The sequence below is a fragment of the Pseudonaja textilis genome, chromosome 1, assembly GCF_049901715.1.
Source record: "Pseudonaja textilis isolate UNSWEBS1 chromosome 1, rPseTex1.2, whole genome shotgun sequence".
Lineage (NCBI taxonomy): Eukaryota > Metazoa > Chordata > Lepidosauria > Squamata > Elapidae > Pseudonaja > Pseudonaja textilis.
The window spans coordinates 205,489,662-205,516,267 of NC_141990.1; the positions used below are offsets into that span (position 1 = coordinate 205,489,662).

Sequence of the window (26,606 nt, forward strand, 5' to 3'; positions counted from 1 at the left end):
CAGTTAATGTGCAATTTCCAAATGTGATTATAAGGTTTTGTGAATGTAGTGTATTTTAAAAGTCTCTCCCACAGTTGTGAGCAAGTCAGCTTATCTCATCTTGTTCTACCACTAAAGCCCACTGTAATGTTATGTGAGAAGTGATAATAGGAAGAGTTGCTAGAGTTGCTCAGAGAAAAGATGTGGAACTCCAGTGGCTTAACAGTCAGAGGAAGAAACTTAGAAAATTCCCTCAGGTAGGAGATGTGCCTTGAAACTTGCAAGATACTATTGCTGTAACCTTACAGTAAAGTAGAAACAAGTCATCTGGAGGTGTTTCTTATCTGGTTTACCTGGGAGGGCTGACATCAATCTTGCAAATCTGTATATACAACTCTCCTGCCACCACTTTTAACTGCTTAATCCATCAGAGCAAGTTATTCCAAAGTTTATTCCTCTGGCCATTAAGCTACTGGGGACTCCTCCATACTTGTCTGATTATTTCCTAGGTAACATCTCTTCCTCTCATCCCTCAACGTCATCCCCACCTACTATTACACTTCAGAAAACCACTGCTTCAGTCTCTGAGGAGCAGCTGTCTGCAGCATATGTAGATGATCTCCTGTGCTCTCCTATCTGAAAAGTTTCCTTAGTCTTTGCCACAATTGTCAGCTCTACTATACCTCCCCTTGAAGTCATGTTACCATTATTAGTAAGAAAACAGCAGAGTCAACTCTTAGCACAGGTCCACAAACTCTGAGCCAAAAGTACATTGAGGAATCTATGAAAGTACATAAGAAGTAGCTTAGAAAGGACAGAAATTGTAATTTAGAGAGAAGAGAAAAAATAAATCTAGTTTAAATCAACAATGTTCACCATATTATTCTCTACACTTACAAACTATATTCATAGAGCTTGCTTCTGCTACTTTGCTCTTTTACATTACTCTTTTGGAGGATCCTATCAACTCCATCCCATCAGACCTTTGAATCCACATTCATTTCTCACCCATTCATTCTGACTTTCTTATTTTACCAAACATAGTTTAATAATTTAATATAACTGCATTCAACTTTTCTGTTTCTCATGACATATGAAACTCTCGCTTTAATATTATAAAATGGGCAGAAGTACATTATTATATTCAGCTGTGCATATCTTAACCTTTTCCTTCCATCTTTTGTAAACATTTAACCGAAATTCACAAATATACTTGTTAGAATGTTTGCTAGTGATATATAAATTGCAATTGATCACTCCATTTAGCTTGTCACACAGAAACCTTGGCATTTGATGCATTAATTTTCAGAATCGTATTTCCCATTGCATCATGCAATATATTAACTGTTTAAAATCATTCGGGATACTCAACAACATCTTAGAATTAGTATATGTAAATTTGCTTTATTGTGGCTAAAACATAACAGTATAAATGTACATGTTAGTTCATTTAAATCAATCAAATTATTTTGAATATGTATCGTAAATTTATTAAGCATTCAAACACATTGCAGTGTACTGTGGTCCCGTAGGAAAACATTGGCAGTTTGCTGAGCAGCCCTGAACAAAAGCAGAATTACAGGTTGTTTTTTTAATTTATTAAGTGTATATGTGCAAATCTCATCCAAAAAGCAACTCTAGATAGCTTACAATTACAATTATAAATATACAAAATATTAAATAGATTATATACTTTTGTTTTACTATGCTACAAACACAAGACAAAGAAAATGACAAACATAGTGTAAATTACAGCATGAACTTACAATGTTTTGATAAACCACCTGCTTGACTTTTTTATTTATTTATCTTTTCCTATTAGCGCAACATGGCAGTTAATGCTATCTTTGAGATAGGTTCGGTAAATATAAAACATGAGATTTACTGGCCCATTGGTTCCTGTCTGATTTTGCCCCCATTGCCATTCAGAGTTAATTCAGTTTGTTATGCATACTTTATTACAAGGGCACTTTAAGTGGTTCAGATGTCTATGGGGGATACCTTTTATCATCAAAACACATACAAGATACATCTGCCATTACCAACATTCCATATAGATTTACCCATAAAGACATTAATAAAGTGCATCACATTCCTTGTTCAATATGGAAGCAGTTATTATATAGTCCCATCTATTTTTTCTGTATATTACTTATTGGTGTTTTTCATGAATATTAACAGACCTTGCACTCCATAATATGAAAAGTTGCATAAAATTCAAATTTATTTACATTATCATATACTTTCTCTAAATTAACATACACTACTATATTTTTTTTTCTCACACATTTTTCAGTGGCATGCTGAAGTGCAAATTATACATCTACATGTTCCAGCTCAAGGCAGTGCCACTGGTTTTATCAAATTTTGTGCAATGTTATTTTTTATACTCTTTCAATTTCCCAAACTGCTCAGGCACATTTAACAAACTTTCATGTGGATTTTCCATTTACTTTTGTATTTTTTTTTCTTTTTACTATACTTTACATAAGGACATACAATAGTTATGGTATTCTTCCAATTGCCATAGACAGATGCACTCTTTGCATACCCATTAAGCAAAACATGCAGCCATGTTTTTAAGATTTTCCAGTTATATTACTTCCATCTGCAGCCATTTTTTTAACCATACTACTCCCATTCTCATCCACGCTGTGACGAGAATCAAGGATGGGTATGACTCCTCCCTCTGATGTCATAGAGCTGAGCCTGCCACTATATAAAAAGTCAGCCCCTAGCTGGCTCCCCAACGTTTGATTCAGCTTCTTGTCTATGAGCTAGTGTCTCTGGAAGAAGTTTAAAGGAGTTTAAAATGTTTAGTGTGTTACAGGAATAGCGTATTCATCAGAAGCACAAAAAAGCAGCTTCTACACAGCTCCTGGAGCTCTGGTTGAGCTATGTTATGAGGAGAGCAAGGATCCACTCTCCTGCAGCATCGAGACATTGGTGCTGCCCTTCTGAGAAGCTGCGGCCACAGGGAGCATTCGGCTAAGCACCCCACGCAGTCTTCTTGAGCACATCAAGCTGCTGCTCCACAACCGAATTTCAAGCTGCTCCACAACTGATTTTTGGAGCTCTGGTTTTCACAGCTGTTCCCTGTTAATCATTGGATCACTCGGGGCCTCGTAAGAACCTAATGAGCGAGTGAGGTGGTAAGGTCATCCCAGGGCTAGTGCACATGGCAGATGGCCATTTTGAAGGACAGTCGGCCATTTTGTTTTGAGGAGCGGCCATTACCAGGGGCTCACAGCTATTACTGCTCACCTGGCCCAAGCAACAGGCAGCACTCTCATAGGGGTAGCTCCCAGCAGCTCTTGTGTCTGTCCTGTTAGCAAAATGGAGAGTGAAGTGGCCCAGCCAGACCTCACTGGCCTGGAAGAAGCTCAAGGTTCTCAAGCCCCAGTGAGGAAGAGAAAAAGACAAAGAGGCCATTCAGCAAAAAGAGAGGCTGCAGCAAAGATCAGGGCCAAGGCCCTGGCCCCCCAAAAGACATCCAAATCCGAGCTCAGGGCTGAGAAGAGAAGGCATGGTGCTTTGGAAAAACAGTTTGCTAAGACCCTAGAACAGATGAGAAACCAGATCCAGCAGACTTCTTAGGGGAAGTGCAGGTTTACCCAGAGGTTACGGCCAGGGTGGGGGAGGCTGAATCTAGCTCTGCCAACCATCTTCTAACTTGGTCCCCAGAGAGGGTGAAGGAAGAGTTTTTACCCCAGGATTTAAGCAGGTCTGGGCCCAACTTCAGAGAGGCTGCCTGGGGCCCTGGTCCCTCTTACCACCTAGGTCTGATGATTCAAGGAGACCATAGGCCTAGGCCTGAGGCAGCTTACACTCCACTGCTGCAGGCCCGTGTCCAGTGGAACACCCCCCCCCCAGAGCAGGCCTGATGATATCAGAGACATGGTCTCAGTGGCCATCAGGCAGGGCCTCACTGAGGGGTTTCAGCAACTCCTCCGCCCCTTGGGGGCGGTCAGTCTTTCTTCCCTGGTTACTCCCAAGGGTTCCCTCCATCTCAGAGAGGCTCTCCCAGACAACAACAGTTCAGTTACCTATCTACCCAACTGGATTGGGGCAAGGATGAGGAGAGGGATTATACAACCCCCTCTGAACACAGTTGTTCATGTCAGAGGAGGAGGAAGGGGAGATCAAGGATCCCAATCTATCTGAAGAGGAGGGGCTTAGATCTGTTCAAACCCCCTCAGCAGTAGTTTTTAAACCTTCCCTGTTCAAACCGCTCCTGCACAAGGCCCTGGTCACTGCCCAATTAAGTCCTGGGGAGGTGATTCCAAGTGATTTCCTCTATCCACAGTGATTCTCTTTTCTCAAAGCCAGTACTCCATATAGAGGTACTTCCATCCCCTCTGTTATTTCTGGATTTGGTTCAGGAGCAGTGTGCCTCCCCTGGGGCAGAGCCTTGGCCTTCATCACACGAGAGGAGTTTTTACAATGTGGGCCCTTCCTTGGCCAAGACTCTCCTGGCTCCAGCTGTGGATGCTCGGGTGGTTGCCTCATTTTCAACATCAGGCATCCCCACTGAGCCAGAGGATGTGCTCAAGGCAGAAGATAAGAGGTCAGAGCAAACTCTCAAGCGCACCCACCAGGCAGTGGCTTGAGCAGTCTGGGCCTCTACAGAGCCTCGTTTTTTATGAGGACATCTCTGCACTGGCTGCACCAACTGCAAGATCGGCTACCTACCACTGATTTTAGGTCACATCAAGATCTAAATAAAATCATTTACAGCGGACACTACACTGAATTCAGCCAAATTTGCATCAAGGGCCATGGCCTCATCGGTGGCAGCTAGGAGGCTCCTTTGACTGCAAAATTGGCAGTCTGATTCCTGCCAAAAATGGAAGTTGGCCTCCGCTCCATGCACCGTAGAAAAGCTGTTTGGCAATGCCCTGGAGCTATCCCAGGGGCAAGAGAAAGGTTCTCTCCTCAGGAAGGAAGAAATCAGAGTATCGTCCTGCACAGTACTACCGACCTTCTTCCTTCCGACCCAAGTCCAACACTCATTTCTCTCTGGCCCAGAGAACTTTCCCTCCTCGTCAGGAGCAACTACCTGAGACAGGTAGCAGCAGACTACTGGTAAATGCCCCTTTCGAGGAGGAGGAGGTCGTTCTTTCTGACACTCAAAGTGAATGCCCTTTCTCCACCCACATCGGAGGTTGTTTGGCCTTCTTCACCTCCAGATGGGAGGAGTAAACATTGGACGCCTGGGTGCTCAGGATGGTGAGGTCGGGTCTCTGACTGGAGTTCCTCTCCCCAACCCCAAGTTCTTTTGTCTGCTGCCCAATATCTAGGGACAATTCCAAACGGGCCCTGATGGAATTGGCCATTCAACACCTCGTGGACATAAGAGCCATTCAGCCGGTTCTGGTGGATCAACAAGGATTAGGTTTCTACTCTTGCCTCCCAAAGGCCTCAGGGGTGGGGTGGAGAGCCATTCTTGACCTCAAGTTTTTGAACAGGTTTATCCCATACAGGCATTTTAAGATGCAGACCTTACATTCAATTCTAGAGAGCGTTCAGGAGGGCGATCTCCTCTCTTCCATAGATCTCACAGAGGCATACCTCCAAATCCCTATCTGGCCTCATCACTGCCAGCCCAGCCATGGAGGATCCCGGCCACCAGGATCTCCCTCCATCAAGGAGCATTACTCCACCCAGACTCTCAGTGGTTTTGCTTTGCTGTTTGGTGCTTGAGCAGCAATCTCTGAGGGACTCTAACCTCCCTAACAGGGTGATAAAGACCATCCAGGATTCCCATAAGCTTTCCACTACTCGCATCTATGTTGCTACCTGGAAGGTCTTCTGCACTTGGTGTTCAAGTTTTTGAAGGGGGCTTCTAATCTTTGCCCCTCTATAGTTCACATGTATTCCTCATGGGACCTCCTTAAATTGTTGCAAGCCCTTACAGGACCCCCATTTGAACTTCTCAGGTCCGTGTCTCTTCAATTTATGACCATCAAGGTGATTTTTCTAGTGGCCATTACTTCGGCCAGGAGAGTGTCAGAACTAGCGGCACTCTCAGACAGAATCTGTGCATTTTCCATGAGAACGGGTAGTTCTAAGGCTAGACCCTACATTTTTTCCTAAAGTGAATTCTTGGTTTCATCGGGCGCAATACGTTGTGTTACCAGATTTCTGCCCAACATGAGTTGGAGCACAAGTGGCATACGTTGGATGTAAGGCGAGCCCTCCATATCTACATCAAAGGTACTACAGCCTTTAGGAAATCCAAGGCCATGTTCGCCTCGTTCCAACCTACGTCCTTAGGAAACAAGGCTTCCTCATCTACTGTTGGTAGATGGATTAGAACATGTATCTCTAAGGCCTACTAGACTTTGTCCCTGCCAATGCCCAAGAACCTTACAGCCTACTCCACTAGAAGTGCTGCTACTTCTGCCGCCTGGAATACCTAGGTGCCACTTGAGGTAATCCACAGGGCAGCTACCTGGGCATCTCCTTTGCCGTTTATACGGCACTATCGCCTGGATTCCTTTGCTTCCGCTGAAGTGGCATTTGGATGAAGGGGACTACAGAAGGTTGTTCCACAGTCAGAGTGAGTGGACCGGACGATGGCCTTCCCGTGGATATGCAAGCTTTGGTATGTCCCATCCTGGACTCGTTGCAGCATGGATGAGAATGGTATAATTGCTTGAGAACAGCCTTTCTATCTACACTGCAAGAGAGTCCAGCCCCACCCTTAGGCGTCTGGTCTTGGGGGTGGTGGTGGTGAATTAATTTTATCTTCCAGAGACACGTTACATCAGTCAAGCATCTTCGCCTAAAACCTGGGGAGCCAGCTAGGATCTGGATTTTTATATAGTGGCAGACTCAGCTCTATGACGTCAGAGGGAGGAATCATGCCCATCCTGGACTCTCTTGCAATGTAGATAGAAAGGGTGTTCTCAGGCAATTATACCAAGGCCCATTCCCTTGCAAATCTCCAAAATATCCTTCAAAAAGCCCTTCAGTTCAATTGTAACCCAAATTATTTAATCATTTTTTTCTTAATTCCAGTCGTGGTTTCAGGCTCCAGGTTTAGATCTATTCACATATATCTTTGCTTCTCAACTTTATCTGTTTTTCCAAAATTCGGTTTTTATTAAATAATGATATATTCTACATTTAGAACCTTTCATTTCCCTTTATTGTTCGCCATTTTTCATCCAAGCAATAAACTCAGTAATGCTTTTACCTGCAGTCTTTTATTATGTGCATTCATGGATAGATTTATACTTAAACCACACTTGAAATAGATCTTTTTATAAGAAGATACTTGCCAAATAATCACTATTCTCCTTCATTCCTTCAAGTACCCTTTTCTGTACTCATTCATCTTATTTCCTCCTGTCCATTCTTTTTTCCATGGTTCTTCTTCATTCAGAACAATGTACACTTCTTTTCCAGAAGAATTCCTACTTAATTCATTAGTTAGCCCATTGCCATTTATCAGCAACTTAGAAATACTTATTTTCAGTAACAGTCTAGATCATGGATGTCCAACTCTTTGCCTTGCCTAGGTTACACTGAGTGAAGAGGAATTATCTTGGACCCCATATAAAATATATAATATTGTGTGTGTGTGTGTAAAATGTTGAATGTTTACAATCTAATGGGGCCGCATTACTAGGTGCCCAGGACCACATGGGACCCATAGTCTGAGGGTTGGGCACATCTGCCCTGGGTGATACTATGTCATGTTTTCTGAGATACGTTTTAGTCCTTTGTTTATAATTAAACTTATACCTTCAGCTTCCTGCTTTTTTGACCATTGCCTATTGTAGCTTTGCTCAACAACAGCTTTTACATGGCACTTTTTAATAAGAGGAAGAGACAATAGTCTAGCTGCAGGTTTCCTTAGACCAAAATCTTATTCAGGATTCCTTATTAGATAATCGTCAGTTAATTTTAGGATATGTGTGAAAGTATTCCATACTACACAAGTCCAGTTTTATTTCATGCATGTTAAAACAATTTATACCATCCAGACTCTCATGCATACGCAGATGAAGCAGCCCGGTTCCTAAGAGGCCACAGACCGGTACTAAGAGACCTATACAAATATTGATTTAAGGCCACCACACCACTCGGAAGGTTGAGAGTTCAATCCTTGGTAGCAGCAGATGTTTCTCTCTCCCCTGAGCGCAAATTGACAGTAGGAATGGCATGGATGTTATTCATACAGTTGACATTATTGAATACATAATGAGCAGAAGCCATAGTGACATGGAAAGAACTTTCTTATTCTGATTTGCAATGACTCTCTCATAACTCTCATTTTTAGGGACCCTTTCCAAAAAAATCTCAGATAAATTTCTACCAGATTAATAACATCATCTGACAAGAATCTAAGTTTACCGGTACTTCAACATTGTTTTCAGTTTTGTGACACACAGTTGTTTACTTGTGCTTCTTACCCATGTTCTAATGTTTTCATGTTACCAGTATGTATCATTTTGCTCCAGATCAAATTCAATATCCATTTCCCTAAAGTATATATTTCATTTGCATTCTTTATATGTTCCTCTTTACTTTATGGCCATTTTAAGTAGTATATTTGTATTACATCCAATTTAATCAATTTGACAAGTTCTTCCAGATAATGAAAGTTAGGTGTATGTTTCAAGGTAATTTTCACTCACCCTGTTTGCAAAGAACATTTAATAATTCAGATATAAAATTCAAAATAATCTTAATAGCTCAATGAAGTGAGCTAATAATTCGGAATGAAATTTGACTATTCAACACTCTTCGATAAGGAAGCATATCAAATTGGACTTGGTTTGGTGTTTTAGGGAACCCTTTTTCTCTCCATAGTAAACTTCCATTGGAGTACTACTAAGTTTGGTTTAAGTAAGTTAAATCTCCTGACCATTTGTTTTGCAAACTGATAACATCAGCGGTCTCTATGCTGTTAGAATAGATGGAAGTCTCTTCAAAGATCTTTTAAAGATCTTCTGGGACTTGTTATTTTAATCCTTGGGTAGACTGATCTGTCACTTCAAACTTGTCAGCTGTGCTTTGTCTAGTAATGGGCGGTGATAGTACTTTTGATTTTTTTGGCAGCAGCTGTTAGAAGTTTATTAGTTATATTCTCAGAGGGGGCAAATGGCTGTAATACTTTCTTTCTTAATTATCTCTTATGTGATACAATTATAGCAATTCTGGAATTTATGTAGGAAACTGCCTACCTATCAAAGCTAGGATGTAAACTTTCAAGTTTTCATGAAATAATTATTCTTCTATTCCTAGATTGAAAGAGGAAGGTACATGGAAAGAGGGAATAAACATAAAAACAAACAAGAATACTTGCTTTTTGAAAATGAATAGCTATCATAACAAATAGGGGTCAGTATGTGTTCAAATTAAATCACCAGAATATTTTTATATGCAGAAAACTTCAGAAGCACTAACAAATGAATATAATAGGACAACTGTTCATTCATGTGTAGCTATGAATGAACAATTTATTTATGTAGCTTCCCTCTTATATGCTGTGCGGATGGCTTTGCAGGGGCAGGAAGCTGAATGGTATAGACGAGTAGAAGTAGAATGACTCACACTATGATCTCTAATGCAAATACAGGTAGTCCTCAACTTACGACCACAATTGAACAAATCTCAGTTTTTAAGTGAGACATTTGTTAAGTGAGTTTTGCTCCATTTTATGATCTTTCTTGTTAAATAAACCACTGCAGTCGATAAGTTTATAGCATGGTTGCTAAGTGAATCTGGCTTCCCCCTTGATTTTGCTTGTCAGAAGCGCGCAAAAGTGATCATATGTCCTTGGGATACAGCTATGGTCAAAGTATGAACCAGTTACCAAGCATCTGAATTTTGATCACGTGATCATGGGGATGCTACAAAGGTCGTAAGGATGAAAAATGGTCATAAGTCAGTTTTTTTCAGTGCCATTGTAACTTTGAACTGTTATTAAATGAACTGTTGTAGGTTGAGGATTACCTGTACTCCCTAGTAGCCATATTCTAGATCCCCACAAGGAAGGAAAGTAGTTCCAGCCATCCTGCACTTTTTGTGAGTTTCAGTATTACTGTCGTAGTATCAACTGGCCTTACATGCTTGTGTGAAGACCCATTGAATGCTACTTAGCTTCAAATCAGTTTTTATTCCTAAGATTTTACTTATCTGATTTTGATTTGCATCTCTTTCCTGCTTGTTTTACAACCTGTCTTAAAACTATGATGTGTGTTTGGATCCTTTGGTTTCTAGTCAGCTTGCAGTAAAATCAAGCCTCCAAATCACCTTGGAACTCAGGATTGTCTTTGAGCCTAGGCAAGGTCTAAAAAAAAGTATCCACTTTCTTCCCGTCCTATGCTTCAGCTATCCTTTCTTATTCTTTTTTCCAGTCCTTGAAGTAAGACATAAACCTTGATTTAGCAGGACATTTGAGGCAAGGGGGAACCTAAATGCCTAATGCCTAATGTTTAATGAATCTGAAATGAATATTTTCATTGACTGACCATAATTGCTAGAGATAAAAAATAAAGTAAAAAGAAAACAAGATAAAATATTACAATTTTGGTGAGTTCATTGGTGGGTGATAAGTCTGCCTAATTTTATAGACACTATAACAAAATTCAGCTTTACATTCAAGGATACATTCACGAACAGAATTTCCCAGGTATTTTAATCAGGTATGGAGTGATAAGACAACTCATTGAGTCCTTCTAAAGCAGGGTTGTCAAACTCCCAGCCCACGGGCCAGATGCATCACACACTGGTCACGCCCGGTTTAGCGAAGGCAAAAAAAAGTCCCAATATGTCACGTGACACCAACACGACAATGTGAGATTGACACCCCTGTTCTAGAGGCTACAGTATAGTGCAGCAGAACATGAGATGTACTTTCAATAGCCCCTCGTCCACAAGGGCTCAGTCTCAGTTATAGGGGAGTTCTGCTGTGGGGAGAACACTGAAGTATGCTCAGTGGAATTTGGAAACAACTGTATGGGGTAAATATCTCACTAGTTGCAAAAAAAGGAGCTTGACTACCCGAGAAAGATGTTCTTGGGTAAAGCAGACTGGTCCTGTTGGGCTTTCAGGTTTTTGATATATTATTTAAATGTGCTGATTATGATTTATCATTAGGAACACTTCCCTGGAAAAGTTTTCGTGAGGTTATCCTGAATTTTGTAACTGTCCTCAACAAAGAAAGAACTCAAACCTGAGAGAAAGAACAGCCAACCAATGTCCTATGATACAGGTCCATGCACCTGTTTTGACCTTAGATGCCTCTGCCTCCCTCTTTAATGTTACATTTGAAATGCAAGAGGCTACCTGAAGTATAGCCTTTAGTAAATTATATTGGTCATTTTCAAGAGGAGTAAAGGAAGTTTAAGGTCCTAGATAGGCACCAAAAATACCTGTGCACAAACATTACCTGGACATAGCTTCACTGCTGCTGGAATATGGTGTTCTCTTCTGATGAAGTTAAAAGATTTAATTGTGGCCACTATTTTTGGAGCATTTTGTATGACATCACAATAAATGCTATGTCATTTGCATAATATTGCTCTTTTTTCATTCATTTGTGCAATTCACCAAATTAAAGAATTGAATAAGCAGTATAAACCGCTTCCATTACCGGGCAAAAGAGAGTTTCCGCTACTAGACAGAAGAATTCAGGCAATGCAGACAACCTGTATTTTAAATTACTCTCTTTTATAAGTATTATAAGTATAACTTTATTGATTTTCAAAAGAATACTATCTCAGAAGATAAACAAATAAAAAATATTTGAAAAAAGAAAAAGCCCAGGGAAAAAAAGTAAAAGTACATAATCCCATATAATTCTCCATTTTATAATTCTTATTTAAGAATAATTTCCACAAGCTATTTTTGGTTGTCTGGTCAGCCTGATGGAAAAGTTGTTTTTTTCTTCAGTTGACCATGTGTTTAAAAAGAAATAAGATCAGGGTCTTTCTAAGGTACATGGAGAAAACAGAAAGGCATTGCAGAAAAGTTCTGCTGTCCTTGATAAAACCAGGATTCTGTTTGCCACCTTTAAAAAAGTGCCCTATCTTTTCAAGGTTAAATTAAAATAATTATGTACTGCTTACTGCTTTCTCATATTCACATTTTCATGACTTAATTTGAGCTGCAGATTTAAGGGAAGACAGAGCAAAAGTATTTGGCAAGAAAAGACTCATGGAAGATTGGTTTTGCACATGGTAACTGCAACAAGACTATTATAAGTACAATGTTGGGAAAATACCAAAATACTTACAATGGAGGAAAGGATTGTGAAGATAGTGGAATTTGCAGAAATGACATTTAAAAGGGAAAAAACAAAAAGTACATTTAGTACTGGAAACCATTTATGGACTTTTTGCTGAAAATGATAAAATATGGAATCGTGATTTTATGTGTTGACTAAAAGGGTTGATTATATGACAGGAATTATGTGACATAGAAAGGGAAAAGAGGCAATAAGTTGATGTCCCCAGAGCCTCATCCTCATCGTCTGAGCCAGTGCCTGAGGGAGCCATCGCACACTCACAGACACATCAGTTCCTCTCTTCCTGAGCCTTCCTTCACTATCCTCCCTGAGTTCACACCATAGTAGCAGCCCTCTCTCCCAAATTATATGTAATCTGCATCAGGCCTCACCCACCTGCCTGGACCAGGCCTGCACTCTTCCCTCCACTTCCCTCCACTTCCCACTTAATGACCCATGTGTTTTGGGTTACAAAGACAACTGGGACTGCCTGAATTGTTGTCACTAAGTGATGTGGTCATATGACATTGCACTTTATGACTATATCGTTTAGCAACAACAATCTCAATTGCTGTGGTAACCTAAGGACAACCTGTATACATAAAAAATACTTGGCTAATTTATGTTATATCTCTGGATAACATTGTGATTAGAATTATACAGGTTTCATGGTTCCTGAAACCTATTTTGCATCCAGCAGAATTTTTGTACTGCACCTTAAATTAATTAGAAAATACAGGCTTTTGAGCATCAATAATTTCTTTCAGTTTTTGTTGTTTTTCTGCTCCCATTTTCTGTTTTTTTTTTAAATCCAATCTACAAACTCCTACAAAACTCAAAAGCTCACATGATAAAATTTTACTTACTCTCCAAAGAAGTATTAACCTTCTCTGACATTTTTTATTCTTTCTTTCATGGATTTTTGAAGGTTTCAGTTTCTGGAAAGACAATAAACTGCTGAGAACATATTGGTTGTATAGATGAATATAGTAAACCATAATTTCAATTGAACATTTAGTGGACTTCATATATACCAGGCATTATATGCAAAGATGAAAATGTACTTGATTCTAATTTTATATATTTGTAAAAAGGTAAACTAAACTATATACACATAAAATCTTACTACATTCCAGACATTAAGCTTTAGAAGATATCCATTCTTCACATTAATCAGTCCAGTCAAAGATTTACTGTATTTACATCATATCTAATGAGATTTTTTTTGTTTTAAGTCTTAACTCATTAACAGTGTTGCTGCTGTCTATAGAGAAAACTTATTTGTTCAGTAAAATATGCTTTGCTTAGCCAGATTATAAAAAATTAAGAATATCTAAAACTGAGTAGACACCACAAAAGCTGATTTAGAACAACTTTAATTTAAACTATTAAGCAAAGCTAGGTGGCATTTAGATTAGAACTTATTTAATATGTTAGTGTCTTGCTAGTTTCTCTCTTATTGCCCATAATTCTTCTGATTACAACCACTTAAAAATGGCTTTATTTTTAAAATCCCATTTTCTAAATCTTTTTGAAGACTGTCTCTAAGCACAGTGGTGTCTCTTGGGAAGTAAAACATCTGTGAACTTGCAGTTTGGCAGTTTATCAGCACAATAGCTTTTTCAACCAACAGAACTAACCAACTTATAATTACAATCTGAAATTAGTGTTTTAATGAACCGATTTTAGTAAAGGTAAAATGAAACCCATGGGTATTTAAAGAAATACTCAGGAAGGGAGGACATTAAACGGTAAAACTCAGTAGAAGAGTGGTCAGCCGAGGCCATTTGGAAACAAATGCTAGCTGTGCTTGTTTCAATCAGCAACCCCCCCAAAGAACCCTAATTTGGGTGCTGTCCAGGGAAGTTTTGAAGCACTGGCATGTGGATTGGCATTTCCAGAAAAATGATAACCTTTGACACTTTTTAAAAGATAAATAGAAAATGTTTTCAATGGGCTGATATGGTTGCTCTAAAAAAAAAGCTTATACAAAATACATATAATTTTTAATATATTTTTTAAAGCAGGAATGAAAAAGGACATAGCCATTTTAAAGCAGGAATGAAAAAGGACATACCCATCTCCTTCCAACACTCTACTACAGGCAGCTCCAAACTTGAGAACTTTAAGACTTGTGGGCTTCAACTCCCAGAATTCCCCAGCCAGCATGGAATTGTGGGAGTTGAATTCCATAAGTCTTAAAGTTGCCAAGTTTGGAAGTCCCTACTCTACTATTACATTTTTATTCCTCTCTTCATTCTAAGGTGAAAAAACAGTCTATGGGATTTCTTCATCATAGCTTTCTATGATGGTCTGTCTCAGATGAATCCTGAATCTAGCATAGGATCAGGTGGATCTGGGATGTTGATACAGAGAAACATAACCCTACTGAATAGTTCCAAAGTGTATGGATTTTAAATCTCTATTACAGATTTTGAGCCTTTCCCTTCCAATGGTACTTTCTCTGCAAAAAAACTCTCTATAAAATTATGCCAAGTAGGAAAAAAAAAAAGGAAACTGTTATGAGCAATTATTGTTGTATTATATTGTTATGTTATTAACCATATTAATATGGTTAGTCAGCCAGATGTTTAGAGTAGATTTGAAATGTTTGTCCATCTGTTGAGTCCTTTCCAAGAACCTGGATAGGCAGATATTGTTTTTCAACAAATGTTACCCAACATTATTTGAATCATTATTATGACTCTTTGCAAGATCTACTATTTGCTTTTGGAAAATATCATCTGCGTGTTCTGGGTTGGCTGGTCAGTAGATATTCTCAACAGACAGTAACGGCAATGTTCTTTATAGCTCCCAATTATATCTGTGCTGAAATTACAGCTTTCAGTCAGGCAATAACTCTGCCAAAACCCCTTCATTCCAATCTTTTGCTTTTGTACGAAGTATGGAAGATACTTAAATATACTTTTTTCCCCAAAGAGGCTGTTTGAGTGATTTTATTACTTTTGTGAATATATACTTAGAACAAGAGTGCTCATGGCTTAACAAATGAGGTGAGAAACCAAACACTACCTCCTACTTATTCAGTAGGAAGCTTCTGCAACTATAGTTTATGAAGAATTCTGTCCCCATAACGAGCAAGATGGCAAGACATTATTTTTAAATTCCCCAAACGTTAAAGTATTTGCACCTTCATAAATCTTAAAAAGTCTTTTCTGAATGAACTTTTGTGTTTGTAGAGGTAGTCCTCACTTAGCGACCACATTTGGGACTGTTAATTTGACTGCCATGGTCTCAAAGGACAAAATCACATGACCATGACAAGCCAATGATTTTACTTCCCTTCAGACATTAAGCGAAGCGATGCATTCACTAAGTAAAAAAATTGCATGACCCTGACTATTATACTTCAGCCTTCTTTATTAACTTTGCAAATTTTACCCACTTTTATCAAAAAGCAAAACAAATGTTATTGTTCATAGGTACCCCAATGTGGAGGTAGAACAAATCATGTTTTCTTAATAAAAGTTGTAAATCTAATCTTACGAAGCTTCTCCTCTGGAAATATTGAATTGCTAACTAGAGGATACAAAACTTTTGCCAGACCAATACTCGAATACAGCTCATCAGTCTGGAATCCATACTGCATATCGGACATTAATACAATTGAGCGAGTCCAGAACTTCATGAAACAATACTGGAATTTTAACCAAATAAAGAAATTGAATTAAGATTCTGTTTGAGCCATAAAGGGGTGTTGCAAGTGATTTGTCTATCTATCTATCTATCTATCTATCTATCTATCTATCTATCTATCTATCTATCTATCTATCTATCTATCATCTGTCATATGTGTGTGTGTGTAAATTGAGTTAGACGACAATGGATATTTCGAAGCAAAAATGTTCTCAGTATCTTTCTTATATTACATCACAATTTTTGATTCTTTTATTAATATTTATGCCATTGTTTCAGATCAGATTCAGGACACTCATACCAGAATTGGAAAGCAGAATTAGAAAAAATGCAGCTGGAATCTTCTAAAATTATTAGTTAAGGGTTTGATTATTGCTAAGATTAATACCTAAAGTTAGTGATACCATTTACTTAAGTCTCCCGGAGTTTTGCTGCACAGTGCATCTAGAAATTATTCCCAATGTACTGACAGATAAAAAAAGGAAAAGAGGAGCCTTTTATATCCATTATCCAGTATAGATTTTATCTGACTTCCATTTATGCTTTCTAGATGTTCTCTCTTCCATCTGTTGAATGGTGTTTTGAGTAACAATTTTTTAAAAGATCATAAAAGAAAAAGCAGCTTTTAGGAAAACTGTGAGCACCATTTATAATTATCTTCCTTTTTCCACCCTCATGCTTAAAGTTTCTACTACCATTTATCAGCTCTGCTACCTTTTCAGAAAGTGATATATTACATTGGAAAATATTAATATGTACAATTAGTATATTGATATATTGCCCACTTCTGTCATTCCTCACCCACTTTCTATCAATTTCCTATTATGCTGCTCTGACAATTTTCTAAAGATTCAGAAGATATATGGTCTTGGTAGAAGCTTTATCACCAACGTTTTATGGAGTAGGATTTGCATTCAGTATTTTTAGCAGAAATTTTGGTATACCTAAACTTCTGAAGTCTAGATAGTTCTTTTAAAGGATTTATTTACAAGCAGAATATTTAACGTGCTGCTACATTTGTCCATGAAAGGGTTCCCTCCCTGCTATTTTCCTGCTATGAGGTAGCTTGTCATTTTGGTAAACTAAAGGAGACAGGACAGAATTCTTAACACAATCCAATTATCTAAACTATTGAACAAGGGATTTTAGCCACTTTTCATTAGTGAAGTAGAACTGTAAATACCTGAAGGTGCTTTATCAATTGGTGGGAAGCAACATTTGCAATCTCAAATGCTGTAGGGAGTTGACTCATATAACTTATTAGACCTATTCGTAAATTCCAAATCCACTTGGATTTTGGATATACTTCTACCAAAAAACTCAAGCATAACACTATTTTTTAAAAATGCCTTTATTTTAAAAACATTAAAATACAAGCTAACATAAATGGGTTATGATTTGAAAACATTTTTGGTAAAATCTCTACCTTACCTGTCTTGTATGGTAGATTCTTTGAGAGCCGTATCAAATTCTTGGAAAATATTTATGCCTTTCTTTTAAAAAAGTTATATTGTCTTGCGGATTTATTTTTACATTTCCAAACATCCCTAAAATCAAGTTATGTATTTTTTTTTAAAAAAAGATGCTGATAATTTGTCCTAACTTTAATTTATTTACTAGAAGTTCTGTCAGATTGAGTGGGTACTACTACCCCATTCCAATCATCCAACATAACACCAGTTTTGGAATGATAATTGCTCCATTAAATGAACCAAACATTTTGTTTTTTAATCATGTGGCACATAAAGCCCACTTACAATATATTTGACTCCTTGAATCTCCAGTTAATGACCTATATTTAATGTATAAAACTTCATCTTTGAAAAATGATATAAATTCCTCCCTAGATGTCTGTTAATCAAATATTTACATCTTTCTTCTGTACATGAGTCTTTTGTAAACATGCTGTAGCCAAATTTAATTTTCCCAAATGATGAAAAACTTTCCTCTTTTGTGGAGTATTAGGTCCATTTATATTCCAAGTTATATATTTATAATCCTTATCTGGTCATAAAGTCCAACCAGTTCATTGGCTGTGGCTTCCATCTCCATAGCCAACTTGGTGTTCTGTGTCCCCCATTGTATTTTTTTCTAAAATTTGTGTATTTGTTGAAGCTTGTCCTCATCTATTCTAGTGGAAACTTGTAGTAATGGAAACTATAAGGAAAACACTGTTAAAATTATTACTTCCAAGAAAAGGATGAGAATAAGCACCTCTAAAATTTTCACTCAAAAGGATTTAAAACTAGGATTTGCAGTATAGCATCATCATGGATCATGATGTTATTGCTGGTGGAAGGGGCTGCTATTTCCAATTGTCACTACACTGGGAGGATAGTGTAGAGGAAAAAAATTACATGCGATTCACGTTTAAAGGTGAAGGACATGGAACTTGTTTTCACTATATCTGGCTATTAATGTGTCTAAGTTCCAGTATGTTTTAGGTGCTGTCAATTAAAGATTGTCATCTTACGAGACCCAGAAATGGGTCTTTTCTTTTATATTGCCTGCCCTTTGTCACCAAAATCTATTTTGCCCCAACTTTGTTGGTCTTTTGGAAGGCTTCAGAGACATGGATGTGTTCCCAGGTTTGAGGTCTGGGAAATTAGTTGAAACCCATTCATAGTCCTGAATGTATGATGTATTGTTTACTGCCTTTGTATGTTTTTAAATTGTTATCATATATTAAATTATTTTGTATTGTGCTATTATATGTTAATTAGCCATATAAAGTTGCTGTGGTGAGATGGGCAGCCATATTAAATACATACATTAAGGAAATTGTTTTGAGACGTTTACCTATAGAAGGGGAAATAGTGTAAGTGTACATTATAGCCAAGAATATACTTTGAAAGTGTTTTGCTTACCTCTAACACAGTTGCTTGAGAGAAATAAGGATCGAGTCATTTTCCAACCAGACTATACGTTTGATTATGCACTAAGGTGTCTAAACTCACTCCAAGTAGCATTTGATACCATATTGCTGCTTATCTAAGGCATTGTAAAAAAGAAAAGAACAAGAAATATACCTGAGTATCTTCTCTCAACATCAGGTATCAACTTCATTTTGTAATTTGCTTCTGTCATGGGACAGAAATGGGGGGAAAGTGCTATAAAATACATATTGAAACATTGAAAAATGTAAATTAATGAGCACTCTGAGTAAAAAGTTCAGGAAAAGTCTTATAGAAACTGAAATATTTTGCACATGCCTTCTAAAGACTGGAAGATAGTAATGAACAGAAATTGTATGAAGGAAGGATTTTTAATTAAGGAATATGGAAAATTCCATGTGACAAGAATATTGCTTTGTATTATTTAATTGCAAAGAAAACATTTATTTGGATATTATGCAGACACACATAGTATACTAGTTTTACATAATAATACATTGTGATAACAAGTACAATCATTTTAATAAGAGATGAAACAGTAATCAAAATATTCTTATACATATTCACCATTAGATTAACCTAGAAAAAGCATTAATTAAATCACAAGAATCCATTAATATTTTAAAATAATGTACCCTTTCCAAATACAATAATTCTGAAAATGCGGCAGTTCACATACAGAAAAATGATTAATCCAATCCTCATTAAAAAGTAAATTAGGCCACTTTTAGGGCAAGTTGACTGGTAAAACAATTTAAGTATGCTGTATTTCACTAATAATCATCCCTCAGTTCAGAGTAGAGGCATTCCTAGTTTTCAGGAAAAACAGAAAGATTCAGTAATGTAGTATAGTATCCCTCCCCTTTCATTGCATCTCATTGAACTACCAAAGTTTTATGAGACTTAACTGTTACATTTAAACGTGATTGGATAAATACACAAGGTATGTTATCATATAGAAACAATAACAAAATCATTTAGAAACAATAAACAAATAATATTTAGTAACTCTTAAGCAATGTTAAGTGTTGTTTAGTCCCTGCTCAAAGTCTCTTGCAACCATAGTTACCTCCCATCTTAACTATTGCAACACACTCTGCATTGGGCTGCCCTTGAAAAGTATTCAGAATTGGTTCAAAGTGCAGCAACCCATGTGGTTTTGTGCAGGGCTAAATGTGCACATGTCTCTTGTGGGAGTTGCATTGGCTGCCAATTTGCTTCTGGGTCCAATTCAAGGTGCTGATTGTCACCTTCAAAGCCCTACATGGTTTGGGACCAGGTTACTTGAAGGATCATTTATACCCAGTCACACCTACCAAACTCACTAGAGTGGGGAAGTAAGGAAGGTTACAGGCCCCCTCTCCTAAAGAGGTACATCTAGATTCTAGGGGGACCAAGAAAAAGGACCTTCTCTGGTGGCTCTCTCTCTTTCCTGTAGAGATAAGATTGCACCCTGCTTTGACACTGTTTTGCAAGGCCCTGAAGACTTAATGCAGATACAGATAATCAGAGTTGGAAGGGACCTTGTAGGTCATCTAGTCCAACAGCTGGGAGACCCTACACCATTTCTGACAAATGGCAGCCAATCTCTTCTTGAAAGTCTCAACTGATGGTGCTCCCACAACTTCTGAGGGCAAGCTGTTCCACTGGTTGATTGTTCTCACTGTCAGAAAGTTTCTCCTTGTTTCCAGGTTAAATCTCTCCTTGTTCAATTTCCATCCATTATTCCTTGTCTGGCCTACAGGAGCTTCAGAAAATAGCTTGACCCCTTCCTCCCTGTGGCAGCCCCTCAAATATTAGAAGACTGCTATCATGTCTCCCCTGGTCCTTCTCTTTACTAGACTAGCCAAGCGCAGTTCCTGCAACCGTTCGTTGTATGTTTTAGCCTCCAGTCCCCTAATCATCCTGGTTGCTCTTCTCTGTACTTTTCCTAGAGTCTCAACATCTTTTTTATAATGTGGTGACCAAAACTGGATGCAGTACTCTAGGTGTGGTCTTACTAAGGCTTTATAGAGTGGTTTTGCCAACGGACCTGGGCAATCCAGAGTGGGATAGAGCCCATCAAGTGGCTTATGGGTTGATTTATTATTGTCATTGGGGGGAGATTATTGCATTTTATTGTTTTTATATTATATTTTTATCTTTGTAAGCTGCCTGGAATCACAGAGAGTAAATTGGATAGCCATATAAATTTTCTTAAATAAATAAAATAAATTATTTTACACTATATTTTTTGAAAAGAGGGGGAAAGCTTTTTATACTAGTACAAGAAGAACGTTATCAAAAATTTGTGATGCGCTTTGCATATAAAACTGCTGTGTTTAACATTATGATTCTTAAAATATTCATGAATGAATAATTCACAAGTGCTATCACTTATTCATGAAGTACTTCCAATTTAGATATTTATTTTATATACTATGTGTATATATAGTCCTCCTGTAAAACAATTCAAGGAGTTTCCTGTTTTACAGTAATGGCTTATAATGTAAAATATATGATACAAAAAGAAAATGAATAGTCACACACATTTACATCATAAGATTATATAAGAGAAGGTGAAATAGCTCTTAATGGGAGTTTGAGAAGGAAACATAAATAATTTGATTCATTATCAACTCAGTTGTAGGAAATTCATAGCTCTGACAGTAATAAGAGAAGAATAACATCTGAATAGAATCCAACTAGACTGAGCTCAGTTAATCCGAACATTGTACAATGTAGCTCAGCAATGTTGTAAACTTTTGTGTATTTTTTTTTTTTCTGTAAAGAAAGCAATGATAAAAAATACCTTATTTCTGTTTCTTAAATTCTTCTCTCTTTCTCTTTTGAAACAGATATTCTGTGATGCTAAGCAAATCATCCAGGCCACAGACTTATTGGACTGGGAGGATAAAGATGTTGCAGATACTTTGGTTGCTAGTGTAGTCCATTCTCGGATCGTCAATCCGTTACGCCTTTTTGTAAAGCCCTCTCCAACAATGAAACATGGGCGGATGCCATATTCAGACAACACAGACAACTTTTGGGATTGGCTATCCAATATCACTGAAGTTCAGGAATCTCTGGCACGAACTAAACGCAGACCAATTGTGAAAACTGGAAAGTTTAAAAAAATGTTTGGATGGGGCGACTTCCATTCTAACATCAAAACTGTGAAGTTGAATCTTCTGATAACAGGGAAGATTGTCGATCACGGCAATGGAACCTTTAGTGTTTATTTCCGGCACAATTCAACAGGCCTTGGGAATGTTTCTGTAAGCCTGGTGCCACCTTCCAAGGTGGTGGAATTTGAATCTTCCCCTCAATCAACTCTAGAGACTAAGGAATCCAAGTCTTTCAACTGCCGAATTGAATATGAGAAAACTGACAGGGCTAAGAAAACTGCACTGTGTAACTTTGACCCTTCAAAAATCTGCTACCAAGAGCAGACCCAAAGCCATGTGTCCTGGTTATGTTCTAAACCATTTAAGGTCATCTGTATTTATATTGCTTTCTACAGTGTTGATTACAAACTAGTGCAGAAGGTCTGCCCTGATTACAACTACCACAGTGAGACACCATATTTATCCTCTGGATGATGTACTCTCTCTTCATCAATGACTGTTATATCAGAAAAAAATATGTCTGAAGTTCTAGTTTTAAATTTCTTAAGGCATTGTTCCTAATCAGGTTAACTAAGCAGCTTTCTTCTCCCTAAAAGAAAAGTATCACTTGTGGGCTGGTTCATCCATGCATGTTCCTCACTTGGTGACTAGAACATCATGTAGCAACTTGCATATGTCATCATGATCAAGCACCATGTAACATTTTCATAAGACTTCAGATCAGAGTCCCTATTTGGACATGCAGTTGTAATTTCATGAGGAATCACTGAATGATTGGACCAGCCTGAAGGTTTTGCTGTTATCATAAATATTTTAATATCCAAAAATCAAAATACACTTTTTCACAATACAGTATTTGTATTTAATTTCTCATTGTGTCAGATCTTATCAAATATTAATAGTATACAGATAAGTGCAAAAAGCCAAATTCTTTGCAAGGAAGAGACACAAATAGTCTCTTACTAAGACTTGCTGCAACAGCAGATTCAGCTGGTAATATTGGAAAAAACATTCTTTGTTAGCATTTTAGGAATGTTAAACTGCCAGTGCCAGCAAATTTGTCAAAGGTAATATTCAAGCTCTCTAACATGTAGAGAGGTTATCAAAATGGGTTCCGAAAGTAGCACTTGAAACTTTTTTTATGAGATTAGGGAGAAACATTCAGAGAAAGAAATTTGTCAGATATGCTGCCAAGAATTTTGCTTAAAACGTAGGCAAAAATTCTATAGGAATTTAAAATCAGAAGAACGTCTATGAGATTTGCATAACTGTTTTGTGAATGAATCATTCACAAGCAATATCATTTGCTTATTAAATACCCACAATCATTCTAACTATAATCTGACAAAACTGTGCCCTTTATGTAACAATTTGGTAAATCAGCTGCACACCTCTAAAGCCATGTTTATATCTATCGGTAAAGTCCATGTCGTATTAGGAGCAGAGAACTGGATAAAAATGTTCTGTGGATAATGTTGCCCACCATACAGATTTGCGGACAGTGACATTCTTCATTCAGACATGAAAAGTAGTAAACTTTTTTTGTTGTTGTTGTTTTCAAAATCAGTGGTGGAAAAAAAACACATAGTTTAATAGAACAGAATTCTGCCGAAATGTCCATTTAATGCAAAAATATTGAGAAAATGTGTTCTGTGTTGAAACTGCTTTGACCTTAATCTGTCCATGTAATTCGGAAATTGGGGGTCTCTACCAATTTTGTCTTTCTGAAAGCATACAAAAATTAAAATCACAAAACCCCTCTAGAGGGGACTGTTTTCATTCAGTGCAATAAAGTATAAATCTGATTTCATTGAAATAATGAAGCAGGAACGATAATCTCCCTCTATGCAGTGGAATCATGTCGAGATATAAATGGACTTGGCTTTTTAGTATCATAAACCCTTGCCAGGACTGTTATAGAAAACCTTTTGAAGAAGAAACCTAACATAAAATTATAATGAGATTTTTACCACCCTGCTTCTATTGATTAAAATTCCAGACCATGTACATTTTAATTTTTCAAAGCAGTGAATCTTTTCAAAACAATGAATCTTTTACATAAGATTTCCTTGTGCAAATACTTACCTTTGGATATGAATCAATTGGCAGAAATCAAGTAGTTTCCAGGTGACCTAGTCATTAACTTATCTCAGACCTGGTAAGCTTCATCAATGAGATAGTGACATCTCAATCCTCCAGTCGTTTTTTTTTAATCTTAAAAATTTGCCAAGAACTACTGCTTCAGAGAAAATTTGATTATATCCATCATTTTTTCCCCCAGAGGCAGAAATAGATTCTTTTTTCTCCTTGCATCTCTACCCATTCACAAAACTGTTCCACATTTTCTGGAGCTTAGTTGAAGAGAGAGGATATATGGAAATTGTCACTCTCACCAAACCTTGTGCTTCTGAGAACTTTATTCTCCTCATTCCCAAGAGAAACAAAATGAAAAAGGCATATAAACTGCGAAACCTTTGTGCATTTTGGGATTGTTACATGTGATGATATATCACCCAAATATTTTATACCGCAGACTCTAGCATGTCTACCTATAGAAAGAGACAGAAGTTATTCATTGTTGCAACAAAAGTAATAATCAAACAATTCTCACATTGCATGAAACAGCTACATTTGGGATTCAAAGGTTTTCTGTGCAAAGAAGATAGATTACTCTGTTAGCCACATACAGACAGGCAAACAGCTCCATTTTATTATGCTATGAGTATAATGCATTTTTTTGCAAAATGAATGACAAACTCTTTAACAGCTTGATAATAAGATACTCAATAAATATACTATCATATTTGAGGGATAAGATTAAAGATTCAAACAGTTTTTGGAATAAATCCATGATGGCAGTGGCATCTGCAATCAGAGTATGTAAAGTGAGATTTCTGCTGTGAAGGAGGGGTGGAACCCACTGCCCAAAAGATCAAGGACCAGTAAGGACAGACAATGGCTGTTTTCTGATAATGTAAGAAACCAGACCATTAGATTTGCTTTTGTTACAATCGGCCGTTTAAGAAGAGGAAAATTGAAATATAAGTAGCCCATTCTATATTAGTTAGTTTTAATAATATTAGCAGCTATCTTACCTACATGTCTGACACAGGGGGCTTCCTGTCCAGGATTTAACCTGGGAAAAATTGGCATTTTTCTATGATTTTCAGCAAGAAGGAACTCCAGTTCAGATTGCATTATAAGCGTTTCCCAACCAGCATATCCCAGGCATTTATATATCTAGTTGGTTCCTATCTCCATCCACACTGTTCAGCAGGAGCATGTATGCTCAAAATCATTTAATTAAAAGAAAGGAATGGTCTTAGAAACTAAGAGTTTGGAAACGTGTATATTTTTATTTAAGCGATCAGAAACTTTTATTTAAGCTGATCATTTCCCTATTTTGTCTTGAAGAGTTTTGCCAAATTAATTTTCCCCCAACTTTTTCTTCTCAAATAAGAAAACTACTAAACTAAAAACTTAACTAAAACATCTAGTTCACATTTGTATCATGTGATCTAGATCTGGCTGTACATAAGCTAGGATTTCTTGCTAAAATTTATGAGTTCATTATTGGGTGATTTTGTAATTTAGTTGTAAGCTGTTATTTTTGAACTTGTATTTTTACCCAATTCTGTAGCTACTTTAAATACAAATGAGATTGTTTATTGTAGAGTATGTGGAAATTATAAATGTATATATACTTAGAAATGTATGTGTACAAATACAGAATATATGTGTACACATATTTCTATGTAAATAAAGAGAGTTGATTAAATCTGTCATTTGTTTAAAATAGATTTCCTTTTGAAGTACAGTAAATTTTCTGAATGTAGATGTCTAAATATATTTGCTTTAAATACAGTAGTTTTATAACATTAGAATTTAGATTAGAAGTATATCTAAACTGATGTATTAAATTCCCTGATGCCTTACAAAGTATTTATAGAAATAAATGCTAGGAAATTTAATTAGATTTACTTAATGAATACAAGTATCCTCATTTTGCAACCATAGTTGGGAGCAGCAGTACAGTTAAGTGAAACATCACCCTCCTAACTATGAACAGTTGCTAAATGAAGCAGTTACATAGCAAGGAACACCTAATGCAATCCCATATAGAGAAGAAACTGGTTAGTTTAATAAGATGAATTGGGAGGGGGGTTCTGCTTTTAATAAAACAGTCTACTCTTTGATGCTTTCAACATAATACTTTAAAGGCAATGTATGAAGTAGTGTATGGATATAATGGAACTAAATACAATGACTTGCAAGGATAGAAAAGTACAGAGAAGTATAGTGAATACTGTAGTATTGATCCCAAATGTGCTTTTTCAAAGGTGCTTTTTTGAGAGGCAACCAAAGGTGCTTTTTCAAAGGTGCTTTTTGAGAGGTTGCCTCAAAAAAGCACCTTTGGGACAACTATGACCTAGATGACTGAGAATATTCATAGCAGTGGTGCATTTCATAAAACTTTACCACCAGTTCAGTGGGCGTGTCTTGGTGGGTGCGCATGTGTGTGCCAAACATGCACTTTGCGCAGGCACAGTGGCTTTCCGACTCGCCTCCTGCAATCCCACACTCCCTGTTGCTTCAGCAGCTGCCGCACAACAATCTGCTGTGCCGTGCAAAGCAGTTGCGCTCCAAAAGCAGGGAATAAAGGTTAGTATGGGAGCCCACAGTAGAGCATTGGAGAGAACTGCTGCAGTCTCTGCTGCTCATTGG

The 26,606-nt window shown here is 37.4% G+C and overlaps 1 protein-coding gene across 1 annotated transcript in view; it reads left to right on the forward strand.

Moving 5' to 3' along the window:
• Positions 1–25,664, forward strand: part of NXPH2 (neurexophilin 2) — a 41,224-nt gene extending 15,560 nt beyond the window's left edge. Inside the window, exon 2 of the mRNA XM_087920300.1 lies at positions 21,612–25,664. Within this exon, the coding sequence (XP_087776426.1) occupies positions 21,612–22,355 (744 nt within the window). The 3' untranslated portion in view covers positions 22,356–25,664. The remainder of the gene's footprint in view (positions 1–21,611) is intronic.
• The last annotated feature ends 942 nt before the right edge of the window (positions 25,665–26,606 follow it).